This window comes from Haemaphysalis longicornis, unplaced genomic scaffold (assembly GCF_048455015.1).
Source record: "Haemaphysalis longicornis isolate Haplotype H1 unplaced genomic scaffold, Haemaphysalis longicornis Haplotype H1 scaffold_10, whole genome shotgun sequence".
NCBI lineage: Eukaryota > Metazoa > Arthropoda > Arachnida > Ixodida > Ixodidae > Haemaphysalis > Haemaphysalis longicornis.
The window spans coordinates 56,656,373-56,679,439 of record NW_027526204.1 but is presented as its reverse complement, the minus strand read 5'-3'; the positions used below and the strand labels follow the sequence as shown (position 1 = coordinate 56,679,439).

General features: G+C 45.9%; 1 protein-coding gene across 7 annotated transcripts in view; it reads left to right on the top strand.

Moving 5' to 3' along the window:
- The window catches only part of LOC144158574 (histone-lysine N-methyltransferase SUV39H2-like), a 60,338-nt gene that overhangs the window by 3,249 nt on the left and 34,022 nt on the right, over nucleotides 1-23,067 (top strand). For 5 of the 7 annotated variants that reach the window (XM_077689541.1, XM_077689539.1, XM_077689543.1 and 2 more), the window contains 3 exons: nucleotides 4,746-4,879; nucleotides 4,945-5,007; nucleotides 9,196-9,322. In XM_077689541.1, the coding sequence (XP_077545667.1) occupies nucleotides 4,771-4,879; nucleotides 4,945-5,007; nucleotides 9,196-9,322 (299 nt within the window). In that variant the 5' untranslated portion in view covers nucleotides 4,746-4,770. Of the gene's footprint in view, nucleotides 1-4,745; nucleotides 4,880-4,944; nucleotides 5,008-9,195; nucleotides 9,323-13,139; nucleotides 17,827-22,632; nucleotides 22,892-23,067 lie in introns of those variants that run through there. The other 2 variants (XM_077689545.1, XM_077689544.1) reach the window with 2 other exon arrangements.

The window sequence follows — 23,067 nt, the reverse complement described above, 5'->3', positions numbered from 1 at the left end:
TCTTATGAAGACTCGGCAGTCTAATGCTATACGCACCAAGCAGCGGGTCGCACAGCAGGAAATAAAACGGATGTCTTCTATATCTTTCGTTGTTGTTGACTTGTGTTAGATGAATGTTTTTTTCTGTGCCCAACTCATTAATTTTTCTGCACCGTCCCAAACGTCTTAGGAGGTTTGGGGATGTTTCCGAGGCTCACAAAGTTCGTGTGGATATTTTCTTCGGGCTGTGAGGTATACAGCACCTTCTTCAGAAATGGGCTTTCCTTAAGGCTGCGCACAAAAGTACATACCCACAGCGTGCGTTGTTTATTCACATGCAAATGCAATGAGAAGGTTTGTGCTATATATGCCACCGCGAAACGGCTCATATAGCGTTGTCCACAGTACTCGAAGGCGGCTTTTGTGCACCGAATTTCTATCGAACCATCGTTATCGTAACGAACTCAATCTCAACGCGAACAATTATGTCATTATTACGGTGTTGAAGGCTTGATATACTTGCTAACGAACGCAATAAATAGTATACATGCCGGTTTTCAGTATAACACAGTTCGAAACCGATGAATATGTCCAAACAGCTCTTTATTGTTTTCCAACCCCTTCAGTCGCACAGAACAAATCCTGGCCTACTCGGGATGACGGTCGATGAATTGAAGAAAATTACTCTTACTCTCTCGTCTTGGACTGAGGAGCCTGCCTACTAACCAGCTCGATTTTACTGTTAAAGTTTTCTCCTCCTCCTTTTCCTCCCCCTCTGGAGTGCTGTTTTACTATAACGCCTATCTGAATACTGGGATATGGCTGTGGCAAATGTAACGAAATATCCCTCCAAATCTGAACAAACATAGTCTTACTGTATTTTTGCCGTACAGGTAACTTGTTTTGCTCAATAAGCCCCCATACTGGTTAGAAGCCTGGTATAAAACCAGCACGCGCCTATACACACAGCAGGTTATTTGGAAATCAACCTACATTATTTGTGCCCCATATTGCATGTCGGCACACTTTCATGCCGCGACAACGTAAAGTTACTTGATACAATAGTTTTGAGCGTTAGGTAAGGTTGCCAAATCTGTTTTACCTTACATACGATTAGCTGGAATCGTAATGTCTTCTGCCAAAGCCGACAGCCCCGAAGGCCTGGAATTTGTTTTGGTCTTCCATTTTCGCTGTTGTCGGTTGTCAGACTCCGGCTGTTACCTTTGTTCGAAAGATTGCTGAATACAGAAACTGACGCCTAGCTCCGACTCTTCGCGCTCCGCACAGGACCAGCTTCGCAGCAATGCATGGGCGACGCCGGCAATGTTTTTTTCCGGAGCGGTATCAAAAAACTATACTTAAAGTCACGCCTTGAGATAGTTTATGCGATTTTAAGTTTTTTGTTACCAAAAGAAGTTGCGCATACGCGAGATCTGCTATGGACAAGCACAAAAAGTCAACCGCGCGCAAAGAAACAGCAGAGAGAGCGAGCCCGAGTGAAGCAGACGACAAACGCGAGAATCCCTAAGCCGACGTCACAGAGGCGCGCTCCGCAGCGCCGCCCGTGGTTGCGCTCACCGCCAATACTTTTGCATGTGATTTCCAAGGGGACCTTGAGACTATTCGATATAGACAATAATTCGATGTATCCGTTGCAACTGTAGTTACAGAGCATCGGACCAACTGTAGCTCAGTCCGGTCGGAACTCCAAGCGGCCACCCCACACCCGCTTCACAATATTTCAGCGAGAGCAGTCTAATTCTTACCCAACCGGCCAAGCCGCTTCTGCTCACTGACTAGCCGGAGTCGCTGTTAATGATTAATCACTGGTAATAATTACAGGATATCACGCATAACTAGCTATGGCTACGTCGGCCTTGGCTTCAGTGAGCGATAGCGGTTCTGCCAGTTAAGCAAAAATCGATGATTGATTGTAGGGTTTAACGCGCCGACGCAACGCAGGCGATGAGGCGCGCCGTAGCGGAGGGCTCCGGATTAATTTTGACCACCTGGGGATCTTTAACGTGCACCGAAATCTCGTACACACCAGCGTTTTTGCTTTTCGCCTCCATCAGAAAAGCGGCCGCTGCGGCCAGGAATCCAACCCGCGACCTCGTGCTCAGAAGCGCAACGCCTAGTTAAGTAAAAATCAAGACCGACTGCTCTCACTGCGTCAATTGTAAAGCGGTCGTGAAGTATAAAGATTACAAAGCGCTAGCCACGGCCACAAAAAGAAAAAAAATGACTGCAGCTTAGCTCGGCTAACCTTGGATATACAAAGGCTCCAGTCTGTCCAATACAGAAAGGCTTTAGCACGTTCGAAATGAAAGGAAGCACAAAAAGAACAAAACTCCCGCTCGTGCTGTTCCCAGGCGAAACAAGAAACAATAAAAAAAGAATGCGAGCCATCCCAGCAGAAAGGACGTGAGCACTGCGAAGGCAGGGACATTGAATCGCATTGAATAAACCCCTTTTCAATTCATTAACAGAGGAGTGAGAGAGAGAGAGAGGGAAAAGTGTTGAGGGGTGGTAGGGAACAGCAATGAATGGTGCCACAGCCCAGATGCAAATCACTGCTCTCCACTTCTGACAGCCTTCACATTGACTAGAACTGCTTGTTTATTTTTGTTTGCAGTGGACATTTTTTATCTCAAAGCAATCAATCTGTTGTATTTTTAGCTGCATTTTTCTTAGCTGGACTGGAGTGAGACGTTCTGGGCTTCCTTGGTCATATGTCACCTACCTCTGCACTCCACCGACTGCCTTTTACGAGCAGTCTCTCAATTTATTAAAGCAAAGCTTTCGTGTCCTCACTGATGCACTTGTTTGCCAATACACACCGCAGGAAAACTAAACTTCTCCAACAATGATGATAAATGATCGTGAGTGAGGTGAAAGAACAAAAACGCTTCCCATGGCCAGAATCCAACCTGGGTCCCTCGTGTTCTGAAGGTGGGGTCAATTGAGTTGCTCCATTTCAACATGGTCGAAGTGAATGCCAAGCAGCAGGTACTGTTTGTGCCGTACAGCCCTAACCCAAACGTTAAGCCTACATACAGAGCGCACAGCCAAGAGTTGCTGTGGGCATTTTAAACAAGTGGTTTGCACCTCCAAAGTAGCACATACTCGCAGTGTAGGATCAGCCAACCAAAAAAATCTATCATGAGAAAGCTCCGCGTTCAACCATCGTCATCGTTAGATGGAAGGTTGCATGCTTTTACACTTAAAGGCAGTATTTTTGAGGTTGGGGAGGGGTGGTGTTGTTTTATGTCACTGTTGACATAGTGTGGATAAAAACGCTTCAGAAAATAATGAAGTTGGGGATTTAGTTGCAGTTGAAACCATACATTAAAATCTGTCCACAGCAGTGATAAACTTAGCCAATTCCCGAACAAGGGGGTGGGTATATAATTACCGACTTTTGAACCACCATGGTGTGTGATGTGATTATGTCTGAAAATGGGCATTCCCTACACCGAACGTGCAGACCCGCGAAAAAGGAAAACTAGGTCCTACATCAGTTATGTCTGCATTGAGAGTGTCATGGTGTGACCATCGGTCCCCATCTTGACCCTTTTATAAAAATACCGTGGTCATATTGCTAAAAATTTATTGCCCTAACTCTTTTCCTGTCAAAGAAAAACATTTTTAGATTGGCGTTGTACAGGAAAAACGGCACTAGATCTCTCGGGTGGGAAATGTAATGTTGCATACCATATTAAAGCCTATAAAGTTACATACTTGTAATTCGCTTTTCAGTGATGTACGGGAAGCAAATTGCCTAGGTAAGAGTAATAAATCTGCAGATATGAAATTTACAATCAAATTTGGAAAAAGTGTAACAAAGATAGCTTTATATCAACAGAAACAATTCAGAACCATTCTGATATATAACAAATATTTACACTGTCATTGGGGAAGTTTAGCTCAAACTCGGCAAAATGTAACAAAGATAGTTTGATGTCTAAACAGAAAAAATTCAGAACCGTTCTGAAGTACAAAAAATATTTTCACTGTCACTGGGAACCTGTTTAGCTAATATTTATGCGGTAGCTTGTAGCATTTCCTGACATCAAATTATTTTTACAGCTGCGTTTCACTAGTCTTCTTCTGAAGCCTAGTGCTTTCCGAAGTTGCTGCTGAAGGAAGGTCGTGGGTGGATCTCCAGGCTTGCGCAAAACTATTCTGAAGTTCATGGCCACACGCGTCATTGGTCCAACTGCAACAGTTGATGTTTTTAGTCCCGTACAGTTGGAGGCTCGAGAGGCACGCTTTTAGAATTGCCGACATATACTGTACAATGAAAAAAGTTTACATACCTATATGTTAGGAAAGAAAAAAGACTTATCCACTGCATGTGTTTTCTGGCACTGCAGTCTTTTGCATTGGGCAGAGTGGCATATGAAGTTCACTTTAACAAGGAAGCTTGTATTGACAAGCCTAGTAAAGCTGCCTTTAAAAGCTTAGATAAGTGAGGGAGAAACAAGCTTGAAATGGCAACATGTCTCTCAAACACACAGAGCTATAGCTTCTGTAGTCTTGGCTAGTGCAGTAGGGAATGACGAATACGTGAATGGACCGTGAGTTTTGTTAGCAAGGAAGCTATCTGGCTACCCATTCACCTGGTTCAGTAAGGCAACTCTGGTCGGTTAAATCGTTTGCATGCTGTTTTCTTCATGTAAAACTAATGCTTACTGGCTTGTTACTGATACTGTTATCCTCGAGTTGTATTGTTGGAATTTTCACCCGTGGTTTTTTTTTTTCAGAAAAAATAGAGGCAGCAGGCATCTCATGCTCAACTTCAAAAGCTGCGTCATGGCACTATATACAGATGCTGCCTTAAGACAACGTGTATTCTGCAACCAAAGCACGCAGGCAGCTATTGCGACTAGTGCTAGAGGTACCATGCTTATTCTGCTTAAGTACTAGGTTGTATGCATTGCTGACCATGAATTCTCTTGTCAGGTACACAGTTCGCTTGTATGGTATTCATCAGCCAAAGCTCCCAAACAACAGAGGAATTTTCAGGTGAGACTTTTTCTTTTTAACTTGCCTAAGTAAGCCATTTGGTATGGAACAGTCAACAGAATGGAAGAAATAATTTTCTTCGTTACAGGCATTTTATATTGTTCTTTTCTGTAATTTGCCTACACCCTGTGTATGGTGATAGTATGAATTCTTGAAGATTTTTCATGTATAAAATTTAAACTACACCAACCATACCGCCGCTATTATGTGGTTTAAAAAAAAAGTAGTGGGTCATTACACACCTCAGTGGTGTAGTAGCAAAGCTGTTGGGCTTATCTTGAAAGGGCGCAGTTGCTATGGAAGTCAAAAAGTCATCGTGCTGAGCTTTTTAAGCTGATATCGAAAGATACCTGGTGTTCTAAATTCGGTTGCAGTTGTGTAGTATAGTGCTGCTTCATAGGCGAAATGTACCCTTTGTGCAATTCCTGGTAAATGTAAAGGGCTAACACTAACATTGCCAGTGTAAGACTTTTCACATGCCTTGCACACCATACCTTGCCGATTCATGGTGACAGTGACAGGTGACACTGTGGGCCCTCATCCCCCAAGCACAGGCCTCCACCCTGGCAGGCCACCTGACCTTCATCGGTGGATATGGGGACCCCACCACCACTCCTACTTGCGTTTCTTCGCGAAACGGGAGTTAACCTATACTTGTAGCATAGTATTTATGCCAACGGGCATACTATAGCAATTAAAAAAAAACAAGGTGCGACCAATAATTGCAATGTGTTGAAAGCTGAAAGCATCACATAGCCATCAGAGCCCTCGTCAAGCATTGACTATAGGGATTCCTGTCTTTACCAGGCAGGCAACTCAAACGCTTTGCTAGGTACCAAGTTAACTACAGTGGACTATGCGCAGCGCATTCACTGCTTTTTTCGCGCCATATGACGAATTCTAACCCACCCAAAAATGCGTGATCAGATCGTGAAAAGGAGCGGCATAAAAGTTTTGTGTCCTGAACACCAAATCGTGAGTTTTCCTCAGCCAGACAATACTCCTGTTTTCTTGTGATCGAATCACTTGATACAGTATGCCCTGTTGCCTGGCAGTCTGTATTTTTGACCTGAAAGTTTATTGAAGCATCACTGGAAATTTGGAAAATCATAGCGCAAGAAACAATAACCAGAGGTACGCTTATTAACATTTATAATCAAAAGTAGGCCATGAAGCTCCTTTCTCAGTCATTTGTGGTCAATCGGGGCATCAGGGTCACACCTCATCTCAGTCTCAACAGCTCTCAGTGTGTGATCTTTGAGACAGACCTGCTAAACAAATGGATGCTGATCTTCTGGAAGACTTGAAGGACAAGGGTATTATTGCCACGAGGCACACCTTTACCTGGAAAGATAATATGGAAATCCACTAATCACACTATCCTGACCTTCAACTGCTTCGCACTTACAAAATATATCAGTGCGAGCTTTTCACTGCTTTTCATTGCTGTATCAGCTTGCACTAAAAATCTCCACTGTTGCTTTCAGTATCGCTGTTATGCACATGCAAGCAACTCTTGCTGTATCCCACTTACGAAAACAAAGTGTTTGACACGTGGCCACCCAACCAAAAACAGTCAGGCTACACAATTCACATGTAGCTATAACCAGGGTCCTCAGCTGGCCTACTCAAAAACCTCTGGCAAGTTCATCTGAAAAAAAATGATGCACATTAAGATTACTAAGAAAATTTTACAAAGGCATGAAAAGAGGATTGCTTCTTTCCCCCATGGGAGATGTGTCGACGCAGCTGTCTGGGTGGCAAAGCAATGCCTGGTTTGGCAGCGGCACAGGTCTGCAACACTAAGTTGGTCCTGCCCCAGTTCTGCCTCTGTTCCCTCTGGTAGTTCAACTAATCAGCACACCGGATGCTAAAACCACAGAGGCTGTGCCAGCAACAACCACCAACAAGAACAATGCCACTCTTTCTGCTCTCCAGCAACAGCGCTCACCCTTACTGCAGCACCTTGCCACACGTAGCACTTTGGCGGTGTAAGCACAGAAGCTGAACGAAAGGTTGCTCAGATATTGCATAGGTCCACCATGCTGAAAAGAATTCCAGGGGACAGTTGTTTTTATTAGGGTGCCTAATACTAGTTGGACCATCGCCTCCTGTATTTTTACAATGCCAAACGTATCGTGCGCTTCCCAATGGGAGTGACTGGTACGCCTGAAGTGCCTAGATTTCGCAAGGTGGGGCCCCGAGCTGAACCGGGATCACGCAACCGTAACTAATTTCGAGAGTGGCTTGTGCCTAGTTGCCAAGGCAACCTATGTTTGAGATCACCGAAGGAGGGAGCGCCCCCGCCAGCGCCAGAAAACTCAGGCTCGCGGCAGAGCACGTTTTGTCAACATTGCCGCTTTCCAACGCGCGTTGCGCCGGGATTAACCGGTCACGTGACTAAAGCGCTGGGAAGGCTACAGATTGGGGGAGAGTGGCCGGAGTAGGAGAGGGCTTGGTTGGCCAGTCCGGGCTGATGCGTTTGGCATTGTAAAAATACAGGAGGCGATGGTTGGACTTGAAGTATCAGAGACAAGGCACACTAGCCTGGCGTGATTGTTGAAGATAGCAAAAAAAAATCATATTCAATATTTGCTGCTATTAATAGTTCTCAACTGAAGGGTTACATCCGGCTCTTCACATACGGTGTGCGCCGGCAAGCAGTTTCTACGTTTAGAATTATTGATTGAGGGAACCTCACTCAGTTTTCATTTGCAAGCAGCTGTCTTTTAAACCTAAGACATTTCACCTCTTATACTCGGTTACAACTCAAGAACGGCACCACCTCATGTAGTGTATCACTCCGCCAAAGCGCCGGACCTGTGACGTCAGTGTGCGCGCGTTTTAAAAGGGGTTTGCTATGAATGTGTGATATCGTCTACCTTGTCTCAGGCAGTTTGTTTGTCGTCACTGGAGTCGTTTATAAGCATATTAAGTCCAAAAAATCACGGGAACGGCTCACGCCATGTTCAAAATATTCCCAGTAACGCCCTACTTGCGCCGCGCGGAGAAACATCCGACTACAGTGATAAGGCACAGCGGCAACTTACGGTGCTGTTCTTAAGTTGTCACCGAGTATAGTATCAGTTTGTTTGCAACTCATGCATATGCAACCATTATAATCAATGGTATTGTGATGGGATACTTTTAGTGTGTGCACTTGACCTCTGAGCAGTTGCAGTGAAAATGTTTAGTTCACACCATATACAGTGACACACGGACAAGGGTATGGTGGGTTTTCAGCAGCTTTTCTGTAAACTGGTGAGTTATGTTGAGCAGGCCTATTTATAACGTGTTGATGTACCAGTTTCAGCATTTTGGTCACCCCTGTATGAGACCAGCAGAAGTGGCGTTTGCATTAGTTTCAAGTAACAAAATAAAAAAAACACCAGGTGTTTGACTGTTAACTGTAAGCAGACATTCTCTGTGGAGCCACTTTTTTGAAAATGTCATCATTTAATGTAACTACAAGGTAATACAATACAGCACTGTACTTTTCAAAGGAATATTTTGAGGAGAAATTTATGTGCAACAAAAATATGTGCATTAGCATGCAAGGAACAGAACAATTCAAAGGGCAGCTGCTTCAGACAGCTTACAGTATCCATTCCATTTGACAATTGGTAGAAGCCCCAGGTTATAAACTTTTTTTCTAGAGAACTCGAGCATTGAGTGTCAGCATTAATTCATTTGCAAGGTTAATACTGCATAAAAAAAATTGCTACATGAATAAAACTTTTGTTAAGTCTTCGGTGACAACTTAAGAATGGCACTGGAAGTTGCCGCTGTGCCTTATCACCGTAGCCGGATGTGTCTCTGCGCGGCGAAAGTAGGGCGTTACTGGGAATATTTTGAACATGTCGTGAGCCGTTCCCGTGATTTTTTGGACTTACTATACTTATAAACGACTCCAGTGATGACAAACAAACTGCGTGAGACAAGGCAGACGATATCACGCATTCATAGCAAACCCCTTTCAAAACGCGCGCGCACTGACGTCACGGGTCCGGTGCTTTGGCGGAGTGATACGCTACATGAGGTGGTGCCGTTCTTGAGTTGTAACCGAGTATAGCATCAGCAAGTCCAACTTGTAGGCAACGTTCAGTGGTTGCAGTCAAGCATAGTGCCTATCCAAGGGTTCATACAACACTGATTGCCTATAGCAGTGCCTGCATTTGATTTTTTCAGTTCCTAATGTGGACAATGCCCAAGATGGTGCCTTGGAAGAATTGTTGGCTTTACGTGAAGGTGGAGACATTGCAATGGAGGCTGGTCCTCACACCTGCTTCCGTGACCCACAGTCTAGCAACAGAGGGTGAGTTGCAATGCTTGCAGTGCTACTGCTTACACTGCAAATATCAACACCGTGGATAGCCCTGCCTTAAAACAAGTCACTTTGCTCAGCTGTAGGGGTCTCGTGCACGAAATCTAGTGGAATGGGCACCTCAACAAATAGAAATAGAAATTGTGGCACTGGAAGTGGTGCTAAGTACCAGTCCCTTTATGCCCTGTATTCTTTTAGGCAACCCTGAAGGACCTCGCCATGTTGGCACCCTTGTTTGTCGGTGCAGCCACCGCAAGCTAGGATTGCCACCAAAAACATGGTACCCTCCTCACACCGTACGCATTACTAGTCCACTTAAACAGACGTAAATGCACAATCAGTTCGCTCACAGGTGGTTCTTTAGCAGCCGTACACTTCCAGAGGCTTTTGTGATAACATGTATCAGCGTGTACACGGGCCAAAGCAGTTAGAAAATGTTGCTAGTTTTGAATGAGCAAACTTTGGGGGGAAAAAGATTCAGAATAATTAGTTTGCTCTGGAAAGCAAAGCGAGGGCTGCACTCAAGAGCTAAAAAGGAAACTACCCCACTTAGAATTACTTTCATCAAAAAATACAGCACACCTTAGCTAGGACAGATAATCGTTGTGAGCATCACAAATCCTGCTGTAATTCCACGTTCAGATATTTGAAGAAAGGTGTTGCTATGTTTGCTGAAGATATGCCATTTGTTTCGGAGTGTCGATCCCGACATGAGAGGAGGAGAAGCTACGCTAACTGGTGCTTGTCATAAAGAACAGCTGTTCGTGAGATAAGTGGTGCGCTACCCACCGCATATAGTACATGATTTCATTAGGGGGCCACTGCCATTAAGTGAGCTGTGCAAGAGCAGTGCCGTTGGTACAATTGAACAACCATCAAAACTCGAAGCCCTTATGCAGCTGCTAAGTGCCCCTGCACAGACAACACCTGTGCAATTTCCACTTTATTATTCGGTAAGAGTTAAAAAAATATTCTCTGCATTACTGCCAGCTGCCATCTGGGGCACCTAAATTGTGCCACAAGAAATTTTCCGGGCACTTCTATCCCAAGTCCTGGCACGAACCGATTCCTGCAATGAAAAATGCCCCAGCTCTTTGTGAGTGCGAGTGCTGCTTGTTAGGGCTTCTTCCTTGTTTTCATGCTTTTTTGTCAGAATATTGCTTGTGAAATTGATACAATAGAACATGGAAGCATCAACACTGATGCTGCAACAAGGGATATTTGCCTGAGCTACTAGTGTCAGCAAAGAGGAATTTTCTGAATGACCCTCCAGGCATGTCAAGTTATCCGCATGGCAGGAACTCGGTTGATGGGGCAGAAATTAGTCAAACTGCAAGATCTTGCAGCAGTTTTCTCATGTGTTATGAGCGCATCATTTTGTGGGGCTGAAAAATGCAGACTTTTACTCATGTGCTGGAGTGTCCCCAAGCCTCCACCTTACAGGGACGCAAGCACTTTTGTGCATTGAATTTGCGTCTTCGTGGCTGCTTTCTCAATGGGAACAAAAATGGGATTTTTTTTTTGTTTCTGGCTGTGTCCACTGTCCACAGGAATTTTTTCACCACAAGGTGCAATTTTATACGTGGTTCTCAGTGAGCCATGTTTTATGAAATCAGGAAAATAACGTGATTTTCCATCTTTTTTTTGAGACACTGAAGACGGACTAAGCTAATACAGTGGACATTTCTAGTTAGGCTTACGACATGCTTGCCTTCATTATCAATCGACAAGATTCCTAACACGCTGACTGAACAGGGGTACTCAGGAAGCCCCTATTTTTGCAACTTGGAGGCTATTTTTTTCAGAATTAGCTGGCTGGCTGTAATGCATGGCAGGAAAGATAGCTATTCACTGTAGTGAAGTTGGTATGTGCAGCGTCCTGCATACGTATGCTCTTTAAATCTGGGACTTGTGCAGCATGATGGTTACGTTTCTGCTACACTTTGTGCTTGAAATAAACCTGCGTTTTGTAAATGCTGGGCAACATTTACAAATTTTACCGCTACTTATTCTGGTAACTCAGTGGCTAAGGCATCGATTCGCTGAGCCAAGGACGTGGGTTTGAATCCGGTAGCGGTCGCTGCTTTTCTGCTGGAGAAGAAAAGTGAAAAAGCCCATGTGTTGACGATGTATCGAAGCGCAGCAACGATGAGGACAGGAACATAGAAGACGACACACAGAGCGCTAACTTCCAACTTTAATGACACAAAAAACAACCACCACATATATAGTGCTCTTATCAGCCAACATGCCTCGTTTGAACGAAAAGGATGTAGTCAATATCACAACAACAAAAAATACGACTGCGCAGAAGTTTAACATTGTCAAAAAAAACGATAAAAGTATCACAGTACACGTACACCGACCAAAAAGAACGAATAAAAAGCCTATTTACAAATAGGAAGTTTCCAAATTCATGCAAGAGCGAGCAATTCACGCATGCGCGGAAGACACACGCTCCGGACAAGAATTCACGCGTTTGACCTTAAAAAATCTCTCTTTAGGTCTGAGAGCTATCAGCGGCTTTGAAATGCAATGGTCGCCCTAATCAGCGATGGTTTTCGCTTCCAAAATTTCGCGTGTAAGGGGGTGTCGGTGCTTCGCCAGAACAACACACTTCTCAAAGAGGGGAGGAGAACAGCCACACTTTTTGCATGGGGGCTTTCTTGATTTGCACTGCAAAAAGTGGGGCTGTTCTCCTTCCCCTCTTTGAGAAGTGTTTTGTTCTGGCCAAGTACCGACACCCTCTTACACGCGAAATTTTGGAAGCGAAAACCACCGCTGATTTGGGCGATCGTTGCGTTTCAAAGCCGTCGGTAGCTCTCGGACCCAAAGAGTTAGATTTTTTAAGGTCAAACCCATGAATTCTTGTCCGGAGCGTGTGTCTTCCACGCATGCTTGAATTGCTTGCTCGTGCGTGAATTTGGCAACTTCCTATTTCTAAAAAGGATTTTTATTTGTTCTTTTTGATCGGTGTTTGTATTGTGATACTTTTATCGTTTTTTTGACAATGTTCAACTTCTGCGCAGTTTTATTTTTTGTTGTTGTTGTGATATTGACTACATCATGGTTGGTTCAAACGAGGCATGTTGGCTGATAAGAGCATTATATATGTGGTGGTTGGGTTTTTTGTGTCATTAAAGTTGGAAGTTAGCGCTCTGTGTGTCGTCTTCTGTGTTGCTGTCCTCGTCGTTGCGGCGCTTCGATGCGTCGCTATGTACCAACTCGCCCAAACCAATACTCTCCATGTGTTGAGATTTCCGTACACGTTGAAGATCTCTAAATGGTCAAATTGATCCGGAGCCCTCCTAGACAGTGGGCCTCATAGCCCAAGTGTAATTTTGGTGCATAAACCTCACAGTAAAAAAATTAATTTACAGATTTTTCCCCTAACGAGTGTAATATATTAGCATTTGGCCATATATTTGAGACAGCCTGTTTCACTAAAGTGGTTTTCTTACTGGCATCCTTTGGGCCTTGTTTATGTGGTTTATTTTTAGTTTACTTGTGCTTGTTAGCTATGCAAAACACTGGACTTGCAGTGCTATATATGTATTAATGACTGATGGCAGTGTTTTTTTAGCTTCTTAGTCAATGAGGAAGTTTGGAATGAATACTGGAGGAAGCCTTCCAAAATGAGATTTTGCAGACAACTTATCTCTAAATGCACTGTGGTAGTGTTTACAAAAATGCCATTCATTTTGTGAATAAACAGTTTATTTGCAGGATGGATCAGTTTGCATTTTCTGTTTTTCTTGGAATAACTTTGTGCAATTTTTTAATCTAGTGTCTTATTCTGCCCACTTAGGAGTTTTATCAACCTCCACGGAAGAGCAGTGTCCAGAGGGAACCTGCCCTTCATATGCCATGTTTGTAAAAAAGTCTTCCGGAAAAAACACAGCCTGGACATCCACATGAGAATGCACACTGGCATGCGGCCGTACATATGTAGCATCTGTAACAGGAGCTTTACTAGAAAAGATATCCTGGTTGGGCATGAAAGATTGCACTCTGGCGAGAGGCCCTACACTTGTAGCATTTGCCAGAAGAGCTTTACAAAGACAAGCCACCTGGTTACTCATGCAAGATTACATTCTGGTGAGCGGCCTTACGTTTGCAGCTTCTGTCAGAAGTCCTTCGCTGATAAAAGCCATCTGCTTACTCATGAGAAATTGCACTCTGGTGAGAGGCCCTATGCATGTAGCACCTGTCAGAAGACATTCATCAAAAGCAGCGACCTTGTCCTTCATGAACGATTGCATTCTGGTGAGAGTCCCTACATTTGTTGCACATGTCAAAAGAGCTTTACTAAAAAATGCCACCTGGTTACTCATGAGAGAATGCACTCTGGTGAGCGGCCTTACGTGTGCAGCAGCTGTCAGAAGAGCTTTTCTAAAAAAAGCCATTTAGTTAGGCATGAAATATTGCACTCTGGAAAGAGGCCCTACGTGTGTAAAATGTGTCAAAGGAGCTTTAGTAGAAGTGCTGACCTGATTTTTCATGAAAGGTTGCATTCTGGTAAGAGACCATATGTGTGTAGCATCTGTCAGAAGGGGTTCACTCGAAAACATCACATGGTTAGCCATGAAAGATTGCACTCTGGTCAGAGGCCTTACATGTGTAGCATCTGCCAGAAAACGTTTATCAGAAGTGGCGACATGGTTATTCATGAAAAATTGCACTCTGGTGAGAGTCCCTACATGTGTAGCACCTGTCAGAAGAGCTTTACTAAAAAATGCCACCTGGTAGATCATGAGAGATTGCACTCTGGTGAGAGGCCATACGTGTGTACCAGCTGTGAGAAGAGTTTTAGTAGAAGTTCCGACCTGGCTATTCATGCAAGGACACACTCTGGTGAGAAACCCTACATTTGTAGCATCTGTCAGAAAAGCTTTGCTCAAAGATCAAACCTGGTTAAACATGAACGTTTGCACTCTGATGAGTGCGTGTAAGTTGAGTAGTGGGTATTAAAAGGGTTTTACTGAAAGTGATGACCTGGTCACTCATAATATATTGCGTCCTGGTGAGCGGCCCTATGCATTTAAAGGGACACTAAAGTGAATTTGTCAAGCTCCAGTTTTTGCTTGCACTGCATAGACTGGCTCAAATTAACACACTTTTATTTGTTTATTCGGTTGATAAGTTGGTAATTATCTATAAAGCCCAAAAGAAAAACTACCATGCGCGGTCTGCAGCGGCCGCACCAACTAAAGACTGTGACGTTGGGAGGAGGTGCACCATGATTGGACGATGTCCAAGATTAGCATTCAAACAAGTTCCGGTTCAGTAAAACGACATGCTTGACATCCGACGTTATCGTTGGATGGGCATTCTCGATATCAATAATCGCCATCCCGTGCTTCTGCCATTTTGGCTGTAAATTGCCTAAGATAAGCCTCTCAGGACGGCTTGGAATTGTAGCAGTCACTGATGAGGCCTACGCAGTGGATGAATGCCCTCCGCGTCACCGCGGACGCTCAAACGCCATGCGCTTTTCCCCCATCTTTGGAGCTTGCCTCACTTAAGCTTGTATAGTAAAAAGCGTGTTCGCACCAGGCCAAGGGTCTGCTGATTCTGGCTTGTGCCTACTGCCGGCAAGCAGTCGGTGCTTAAGGCAACAGCACACCAACAAGAACTCGCTAGCGCGTCAGTGTTAGTCTGCGCGCACTCTGCGAACTCGCTCGTTTAGCAATGAATGTTACGGCCTAAAAATGGTAAACTCAGTATAAAAAGCATCGACCGAAAACGAAAACATCAACTTAAAAAATGTACCCTAGGGGATTCGTACGTGCGACTTGCAAAATAATATTTCTTACGCTCCAGACCACTCAACCACGGGCCAGCGCTGCCGGCATTGAAATATGAGGTATATAATGTATAACCACTTTACACTTTTATTTAGTTTTTGCATTTCAAGCAGATTAGGTGACTACTGTTGTATAGCTCTCGTGCAGTAAGCGTCCCCCAAACTTCCACAATATCTTATGTCTAGCAATTGCATTTCTTACACGGAAAAGCGTTCGCAGATGTGTGGTCGTGCTGCTGACCGCTGTGCTTGTTCACCCGGCACAAAAAGTGCTTCCTGCTCCGTAGTTTTATGCTGTATGGTAAAAGTTTCAGCTGATTTTATTTCCTTAGTAACTATATTGGCTTCACTGACTCTTCTCCTGCCTACAATTGGCCTTAGATTTTTCTACTAACGTATTAGTCAGCGAAGTGTGGCATGTGTGTTTGTGCAGGGTTTGTATGAAGTGACCTGGACTTGGAGGTTGATACAGTGTACAAACTAACAAACTAAAGAAAGGCACATTCTTCCATTCACAGACATGTCGTAGCTTAGTTTCAACTGAGTGAACGAATTGTGACAGCCTGTCGGCGGCCGGTGGTCTACGCTGGGCCGAATGACTGTGTCGGAAGGTCAGCGAGCCGTTCAGTAGCACAGTCAAGTTAACTCATTTCCTCCTGACATCACACAAAAACGCCACCGAAATTGGGCGAGGATGCAGAGGCGAGGACAGCCCTTTCGAATTTTTTTCTACTAAATAAATTCGCGTAAATGCACTCAGAGTGGTTGAAACATGGCCTATGGACTCCGGACTACAATTTGTGCTAGTAATCCTGCAATGTTTAAAAATCACTTCAGTGTCCCTTTAACATTTGCTAAAGGATTTTATTCATTGAAGGTGCGTGATTAGTCTTCAAAGGTTGCCATTTCTGGAAAAAAACGAATGTTTCCTGTGCAGCGTCCTCTCTATCAGGACGAGCTTCTGCCATAGGTGTGCCAGCCACTTACTGAAGATCTGAAAGCACCTCAGACATGGGCACACAGTAGAAATGTTGTTTACATTTTTGTGTGCAGCATTTGCTCACCCAGTCCTAGTGTTTCACAGCGCCATCCTCCCTCATAACATTGCAAATAAAGGGAACAGCAAATGCAAACGAGATAGGAGCAAGAAAATTGGAGGAAAATATGGGAAAAGTGTGAGGGGGGAGGACGGAATGCTTACGTGATGCTAGATATTCTCTCCAGGGGCGATGCAATGCAAGATAACCGGGAGAACAAGCAGCTTAACGTAGAGTGAGTAGGAAAGCAGAGGATAAAAGTATGGCGAAAGGCACAAGGCATGGTCCCCTGTGGCTACACGCTACAGGACAACACCCAAGTACATAGCGCACCTTCGTGCAATCTCTGATGAGGAAATCACTTAATGAGGCACAGCAGGCGTGTTCAGTCATCGGTATGATTGGAGTTCACCCTGCGCACAAAATTTCGCATTAGAGAGTATGGTAATCGTCAGCCAAATTTCATTTCATTCTTCAAACCCCTAACTATGAGCACATATTTTTAAATATTGGGCCAATAAGTCTCGCAAAAAATTGCTGCATGGTTGCTGCACAGAAACTATCGCATATGCACTAATCCTGAAGCTGCACCCCATAGCCCTTTTTGTGCCTGTGTAGTCTATGGCCAGCCTTTCTAAGACGTGGAACTAATCTCAGTATTAGTTCATGTGGTGCATCTTGTTCACGTTAACCTCTTCCAGTGTTTTGGTTTAATAAATATATATTTACCCTGCTCTCGCAAATGTCAGATTTTTGTTGTTGCACAAAAAAACGTCACCCATTTAATGAAAACACACACCTCGAATGTACCATTTGCAGTACTCGTGTCTGGCAGATTGCCCTGCAGTTAGCTATCTGGTTGTGAAAGGGATTCCTAGATATTCTGAAAACTGTGCTTACCACCCTCTATGGGGACTGTCGGATTCTGTGCGTACTGTACACGTTTTGCCCACCAGCGAGGCAGACAACTGCTGTCTTCTTCGTGTTGAACCGTAGGCCCAGCTTCGTGACCTCGGCATGGCATTTGTTCAGCAGCGCTTGGAGCTCTGATGAGCTTTCTGCCATAACCACCAAGTCATTGGCGAAGGCCAGACTCGGAAGTCTGCAGCGTGATCCGTGGCCCTGGTGCTAAATCTTAAGCCAAAGCCAAGGCCTAATTTGAGTAGCTCCTGCTCAATGTCTGCTGCATACAGTATGTACAGCAGTGGTGAAAGTGGAAACCCCTGCCGGAGTCTCTCGGCCACTTAAATTTAGGCTGGCCGCGCGCCACCAAATTTCACCACCACTGAATTTCTCTCATACAGACTGATGTGTAGGGTGTAAAATCAAAAGACTATGAACAATCCATTAGAGGTGTGCGACGCAACAAAGGCATTGATGGTTGAATGTTATCGCCATGACCACGAGGAAGGCAGAAGAGGAGGAGGAAGACGTTGAGAATCGGAGGGCAGCCCAGCGGACTCACTGTTAGTGAGAAAATCAGAAGGTTCTGCGGCCTGTCGACCGGATGGCCAGAACCACGGGGTCCTGCTGCCGTCGACCGGACAGCCAGGCACCACGTCCGCACCCTCCACAATAGGTCGAGGAAGCAGCGTGCCACAGCTCTCTGCCTCCGCTGCTTCACCTGACGACACAGAAGTCTCCACTTCGCCTCTGCAACCACAGCAGAACTTGTTGAATCGTAAGACTGCACCCATTCCACTTTCTTTATTGGTTACGAATTGGACTGTTCCGCTGTTCGCATCATTTCTGCCCCCTCAACATTTCAACCGTACTCTGTATCCGTTTGTGTTGCATCTCCCGGCATCTCTCTTCTCTTGTATAAATGTTCTTCGACATATTCCAAAACCCCGTGTGGCAGTCCTTTACCTGTGCATCCGAGTACCTTGCTTAAGTCGCGAAACCTTATAACATCACACAGACGTTGTATGGTGTCCTGTAGGGTCCTAGGGAGACCCAGACGTGTGAGACTCTTGACGAGAAGGGCATGGGGTACAGAGTCATATGCCCTCTCTACGTCCAAGAAGCAGCACAACAGGGGGCGTTCCTCCTTTCTGGAGATCTCTGTGTACTGCGTAAGCACAAACAGGTTGTCATCCAGTCTGCAACCCCGACGAAATCCGTTCTGCAGCTCTGTTAGGAGGTTGTGTGCTTTGGCCCACCCGCTGAGCCAGTCCTTAAGGATGCTTGCAAACAGGTGGTACACAACACTGGTGACGGTGAGTGGCCAGTGGTCGCCCAGGTTTGCAGTGTTACCACACTGCTTTGGGACAAGGGTGATCCTGCCCAATCGCCAGTCCTCTTGATGCCTGTGAACAAGTCCGCCAACGGTTCTCTTGCACTGGGCCCGCGGTTCTTTAGCAGCCGTGCTGACAGACTGTCTAGTCCCATTGCTGTGCAAGCCATCAAGCGTGCTAAGGCTCGGTCCACTTCAGCCTCGAGAATGCATACCGTGGGCTCTCCTCCCCATGCTTGGAAGGGCAGTGGAAGGTGAAATATCCTCTTCCTGCTCACCACAAAGGTCTGCAGTGGAACCCGGGTTCCCAAATACCTGTGTGAAATGGTTGAGGTGCGCCTGTAGGTCCAGAATAGGGTGTCTAGAAATCGCATCCTTAAAGGAGTACTGACAGGAAATTTTGTGTTGCGTTTTTTTCGCTGCTATGCATGCGTACCAGCCCTCTAATCATGGAATGACACATTAGACGGTCGAGTGCAGCTTAAGCTTTCATTTACGGCGTTGTGTATTCATGTCAGTTTAGTTTCGGTTTCGACTAGACGAATGCCGAGCAGCCGCCATGAGAGGAGGTATCACGTGACGTCACCATTCTTGCCGTACCGCTGCAGCTCTGAACGCGCGCGTGTGATCGAGCGCACGCGCGCGCCCAAACCGCCCAAACCGGCCGAAATTTTCATCGTCCTCACGTGCCCGCCGGGCAGCATGATGTCAGTCGCAAAACCACGATGTGTACACACGTCAGAGCAGCGCGCGCCAACCACAGCCAGCACGTCAGCTTCGTCACGGGAGCCCCGACGCCGGCAGTTTGGGGCAAGTATCAGATAATGTCATGTTGGCCCGCTCTGGGCTTTGTCATGCGGGCGAAGATTAAAATGGCCTTTCCAAACCTTTCAGAGATGAAAAAGCCTGAAAGGTTTGGATAACTATGCTCCGCATTAGGTGTCAGCCACACAATAGGGTTTGCAGTAGTCACTTCCCGAAAGCTGACTTCTTCTGCAGCAATATCCGTAAGTTTAGTTCGCCCTCTCGTTATTGGTGGTGTCTTTCTCGTGCAAGTTGAGTCTGTCCTTTATTAATAGATGCTCGGCAGCCACTGAAACCGTCGTTGAAGAAAGGCGACGTGCCGCCACATAACATTCCTATGCGCACGCACGAGAAGAAAGTGAAGCCAAGAACTAATAGGAGAACGTCATTGTTCTTTTACTATCGTGCTGGTTTATTTTAATAAATGCTGCATTCCAGTTGCATTTTGTGCTTTGTTGGGTTGTTTGTGCTTCGTTCTCTTTTTAGCATTATGTGTGATTACTGTTTTGAATTTACTGCTTTTTTTTCTTTATCAAACCCCCCACAGGAGTGGACGATGTAGGTATTTGTAATAAATAAATAAACTTGTTACTGCGGTATCGTTGTTTCCGACAGCGCGCTAAAAACACAGCACAGCTGATGTAACAGGCCCTGCCGTAGAGGCGTCAGCGTTTGATATTTAGTTTCGGTATTGTTATTATTACCTGTAACCTGCATAAACGCCGTTGGATCTTTTCTTGTAAAAACAGCCAACAAAATTATAATTTACTCGCATTATTCGCACTTAACCCAACACAAGTGCGCAAGTGGCAATAACAAAAGCTGAATCCTCGGTTGCGTCTGCTTGGCGCCTAATAAATATTCGTAAGGTGTGCTTGAACAATTTTGCGAGCATGGATGGAAGTGTAGCATCCTTTATAGAACCTGCAGTGCCAACAAACGTTCACGCAGTGCGGTTGGCTGGTCACGCCATTCGATTGCAGGCACAATCCCCCGATGCTCAGCATGACATCGGTGGCCTCCCTGATGCCGCAAAACACAGAGTGACTGGCGAATGAGATACACACTAGCGCCTCTCCCGCCTGATCTACCCACCGGCGGACCAGCAATTAAATAACCGCAAAAATCACATTTGGCGTTTGCTACAAACGAACACTTTCCCCAACCCAACCCGTCTTACCCACGTACACCCAAGTCTCTACCCCACTGCAGCCTGCCACCTGTGCGGTGAGCACGCCACCCTATCTCATATAATATGGGCATGCCCCCAGGATCCGTTCCCACTAATCACCACTGAGGAGCACTGGGAGGCCGCGCTCCGCAGCTCCGATCCGATCAGGTCCGGCTAATCGACAGGGCTGAGGAGGTCGCTGGTGAGTGGATACCACCGGCTACAAGCGCGACCTGAATGGCATTAACCGAAATAAAGTTTTTTCTGTCTGTCTGTCTGGCGTTAGAGACTGCTTCGCCTTCGGCAAAGCACCTTCGTGGCTCATCGGCAAGGGAAAAGATGGTGTGAAGAGACACTAATGGGCCCGGATCGGCTTTTTCCTCCAGACGCGCGCGCTTGCGCGACGTCCCGATCATCGTCCCGTCCTTCATTTTGGATACCCCGTCGCGCCACCTATATTCGCTGGAAAGTGCGAATTGTAGTTCACTGTAATGTCGCGCTTGTTTAGGCGCGCGGCCCCCTCTATGAGCGATGAGAAAAAGGTGCGCCACCTCATGCGGGGAGTGAAACGCTTTTCGCTGTGCTGGTGCGCAGCCCTCCAATGACGGTAGCCGACTTCGTGAGGGAAACGTCCACAGTGAAGGAAGCTCGGGACGGAAGCGCCTGCGAAGGATATATGCAGCAGATGAATGGTTACCAGCACTCGCTTCAGGAAGACGCACCACGAAATTCTTTGTTGGGTGCTGATCCCTCAGTATAATTTTGTACTATCCACCGTACTTCTTTCGTACAATGTTCGTTAAATTTATGGCACATTGCGCGTCCAGGCTAGTGATGAATACCCGAGATATCATATTGGCAATCGTAATGGCGTGCTGTCAGTTACGAGCGGTGCGAACTAGTTCTCCGCTAGATTATGTAAGCGCAGAAAAACGATTTACATAATTGAGTACAGCCGTAGCATGGCCATCCGAGCAGACTCTGCTTACGGAGACAGTGTTAGTAGCTTCAGGGCAGTGGAATTAGTCAGCTCGGTGCATGCACCGGCTCGGCCGAATGTACCACACTAAGATCGCGTCAGAAACATCTGAACTCTCGTAGATACACCACATTTGCGAACAGAGTGGCTGCTTCACATTATTATGTATTTCGAGCGCATGCGAACGGTAAATTTCAGTCTTGAACGTGCCCCAAAAGCAGCGCCACAGTGGGGAGCGGGTCGGAGCCTCCCGCGGCTGCTTTCGAAGCGGGTTGCTGGGGGATTTCAGTGGCGCCCCTACAGGCAGCGCTTGAGCCGTCCATACACCGAAGCGCTGACAGCCTCGTGAAAGGTGGTGAAAGCCGAGAGGCACGAGACCCTGCCCATAGCTGACAAAGCACAGACCACGCACAGCATCTAATGTTCAAAAAATGAACTGGAGAAAGAACTTAATTCCTTGACGAAATTCCATGATGAGACACTGCTCGCGGCTGACGAAGCACAAATCATACACACCCCTTATCATACACAAAGAGCTTCTCATTACTTCCGAAAATCCCATGACGGTCCCATAGACAAAGAAATGACGGTGGTCCGGTTTGTTCGGCGTGGTTGCAGCATATCCTACTTGTGTTGCTGCCGATACAGGTGGAACTAGCAGCGCTGCAGTTGCGCCTTTCTCCACACAACTTACGTCGTCTGCTACAACGTTTGTCTGCTACACCCTTTTGGACTCGCCTCGCTTTTATGACATTTGCACACACCCAAACTAGATACGAATCTCTGTAAAACATCGTCGTGACGCTGTTTTGGCGTGAAAGATGCGTGTGTTTTTTAGCATGCCTGAGCCGTAAGAACACAGAGTTTCGCTCAAAATTAGCAAAAAGCGATGACGAGAGGTCGGTGCGGTGATAAATGCGGCGCTTTGAGTTACCGATTTTACTCCTGTATGTTTTGGCGAATGTTTTAAATTGCCTCGAAATGTACCAGCAGCAGGTTTGGGACGTTTTCGAACGCATTAGCGCACGAAGTCGAGGCATTGGCTCAACGCACTTTGCCGCGCAACAATTTGAGGAATCACTTCAGGGGTACATCCCGGAATATACCATGCATCGAAAACTTCCTTGTCGAGACTGGACTGCTTGGCTTCATTAGTTTCTAACAAAAGGCGTTCTTGCGCAAAAAAAAAAAAAAAGGGAACTTTTCTGCCACAATCTGCTGTGACGACTCTGCACTCGGCTATCCGATCCAATCCGATCCTATCCATACAATCCGACAAAGCTTCTTTTTTGTTAGTTTGTTTTTCCGCTCGGAGCAAAGAAGGCGACTGTTCTGTGAAGGCGATGGCCGTTCCCCTGTTTGAGATGCAGTGATTGAAATCTGCGTTCGCTGTGTGCTCTAGTGCGAGTTTGCTATCTGAAAATTGTGCCGAGAAGCGTACAAAAAAGGCGTCGTAGTGGCTGTTCACGAAACAACGCTCTTAGCCAAGTGTTTCACGCCACGCCCTCCAACTTCGGTTTACCGTCGGTGAGATCTACGTGTGTGTGCTGTCGCTGAAAACATCGTGTATTTAATACCCCTGTCACACGGCAGATGTAATGACATTTACAGCAAATGTCATTCGCTCTAAATGTCATTAATTCGGCGCTGTCTGTTTACGAGGGCGGGGTCCCCGCCTCGCAGTCTGCCCGAGACATGCATTC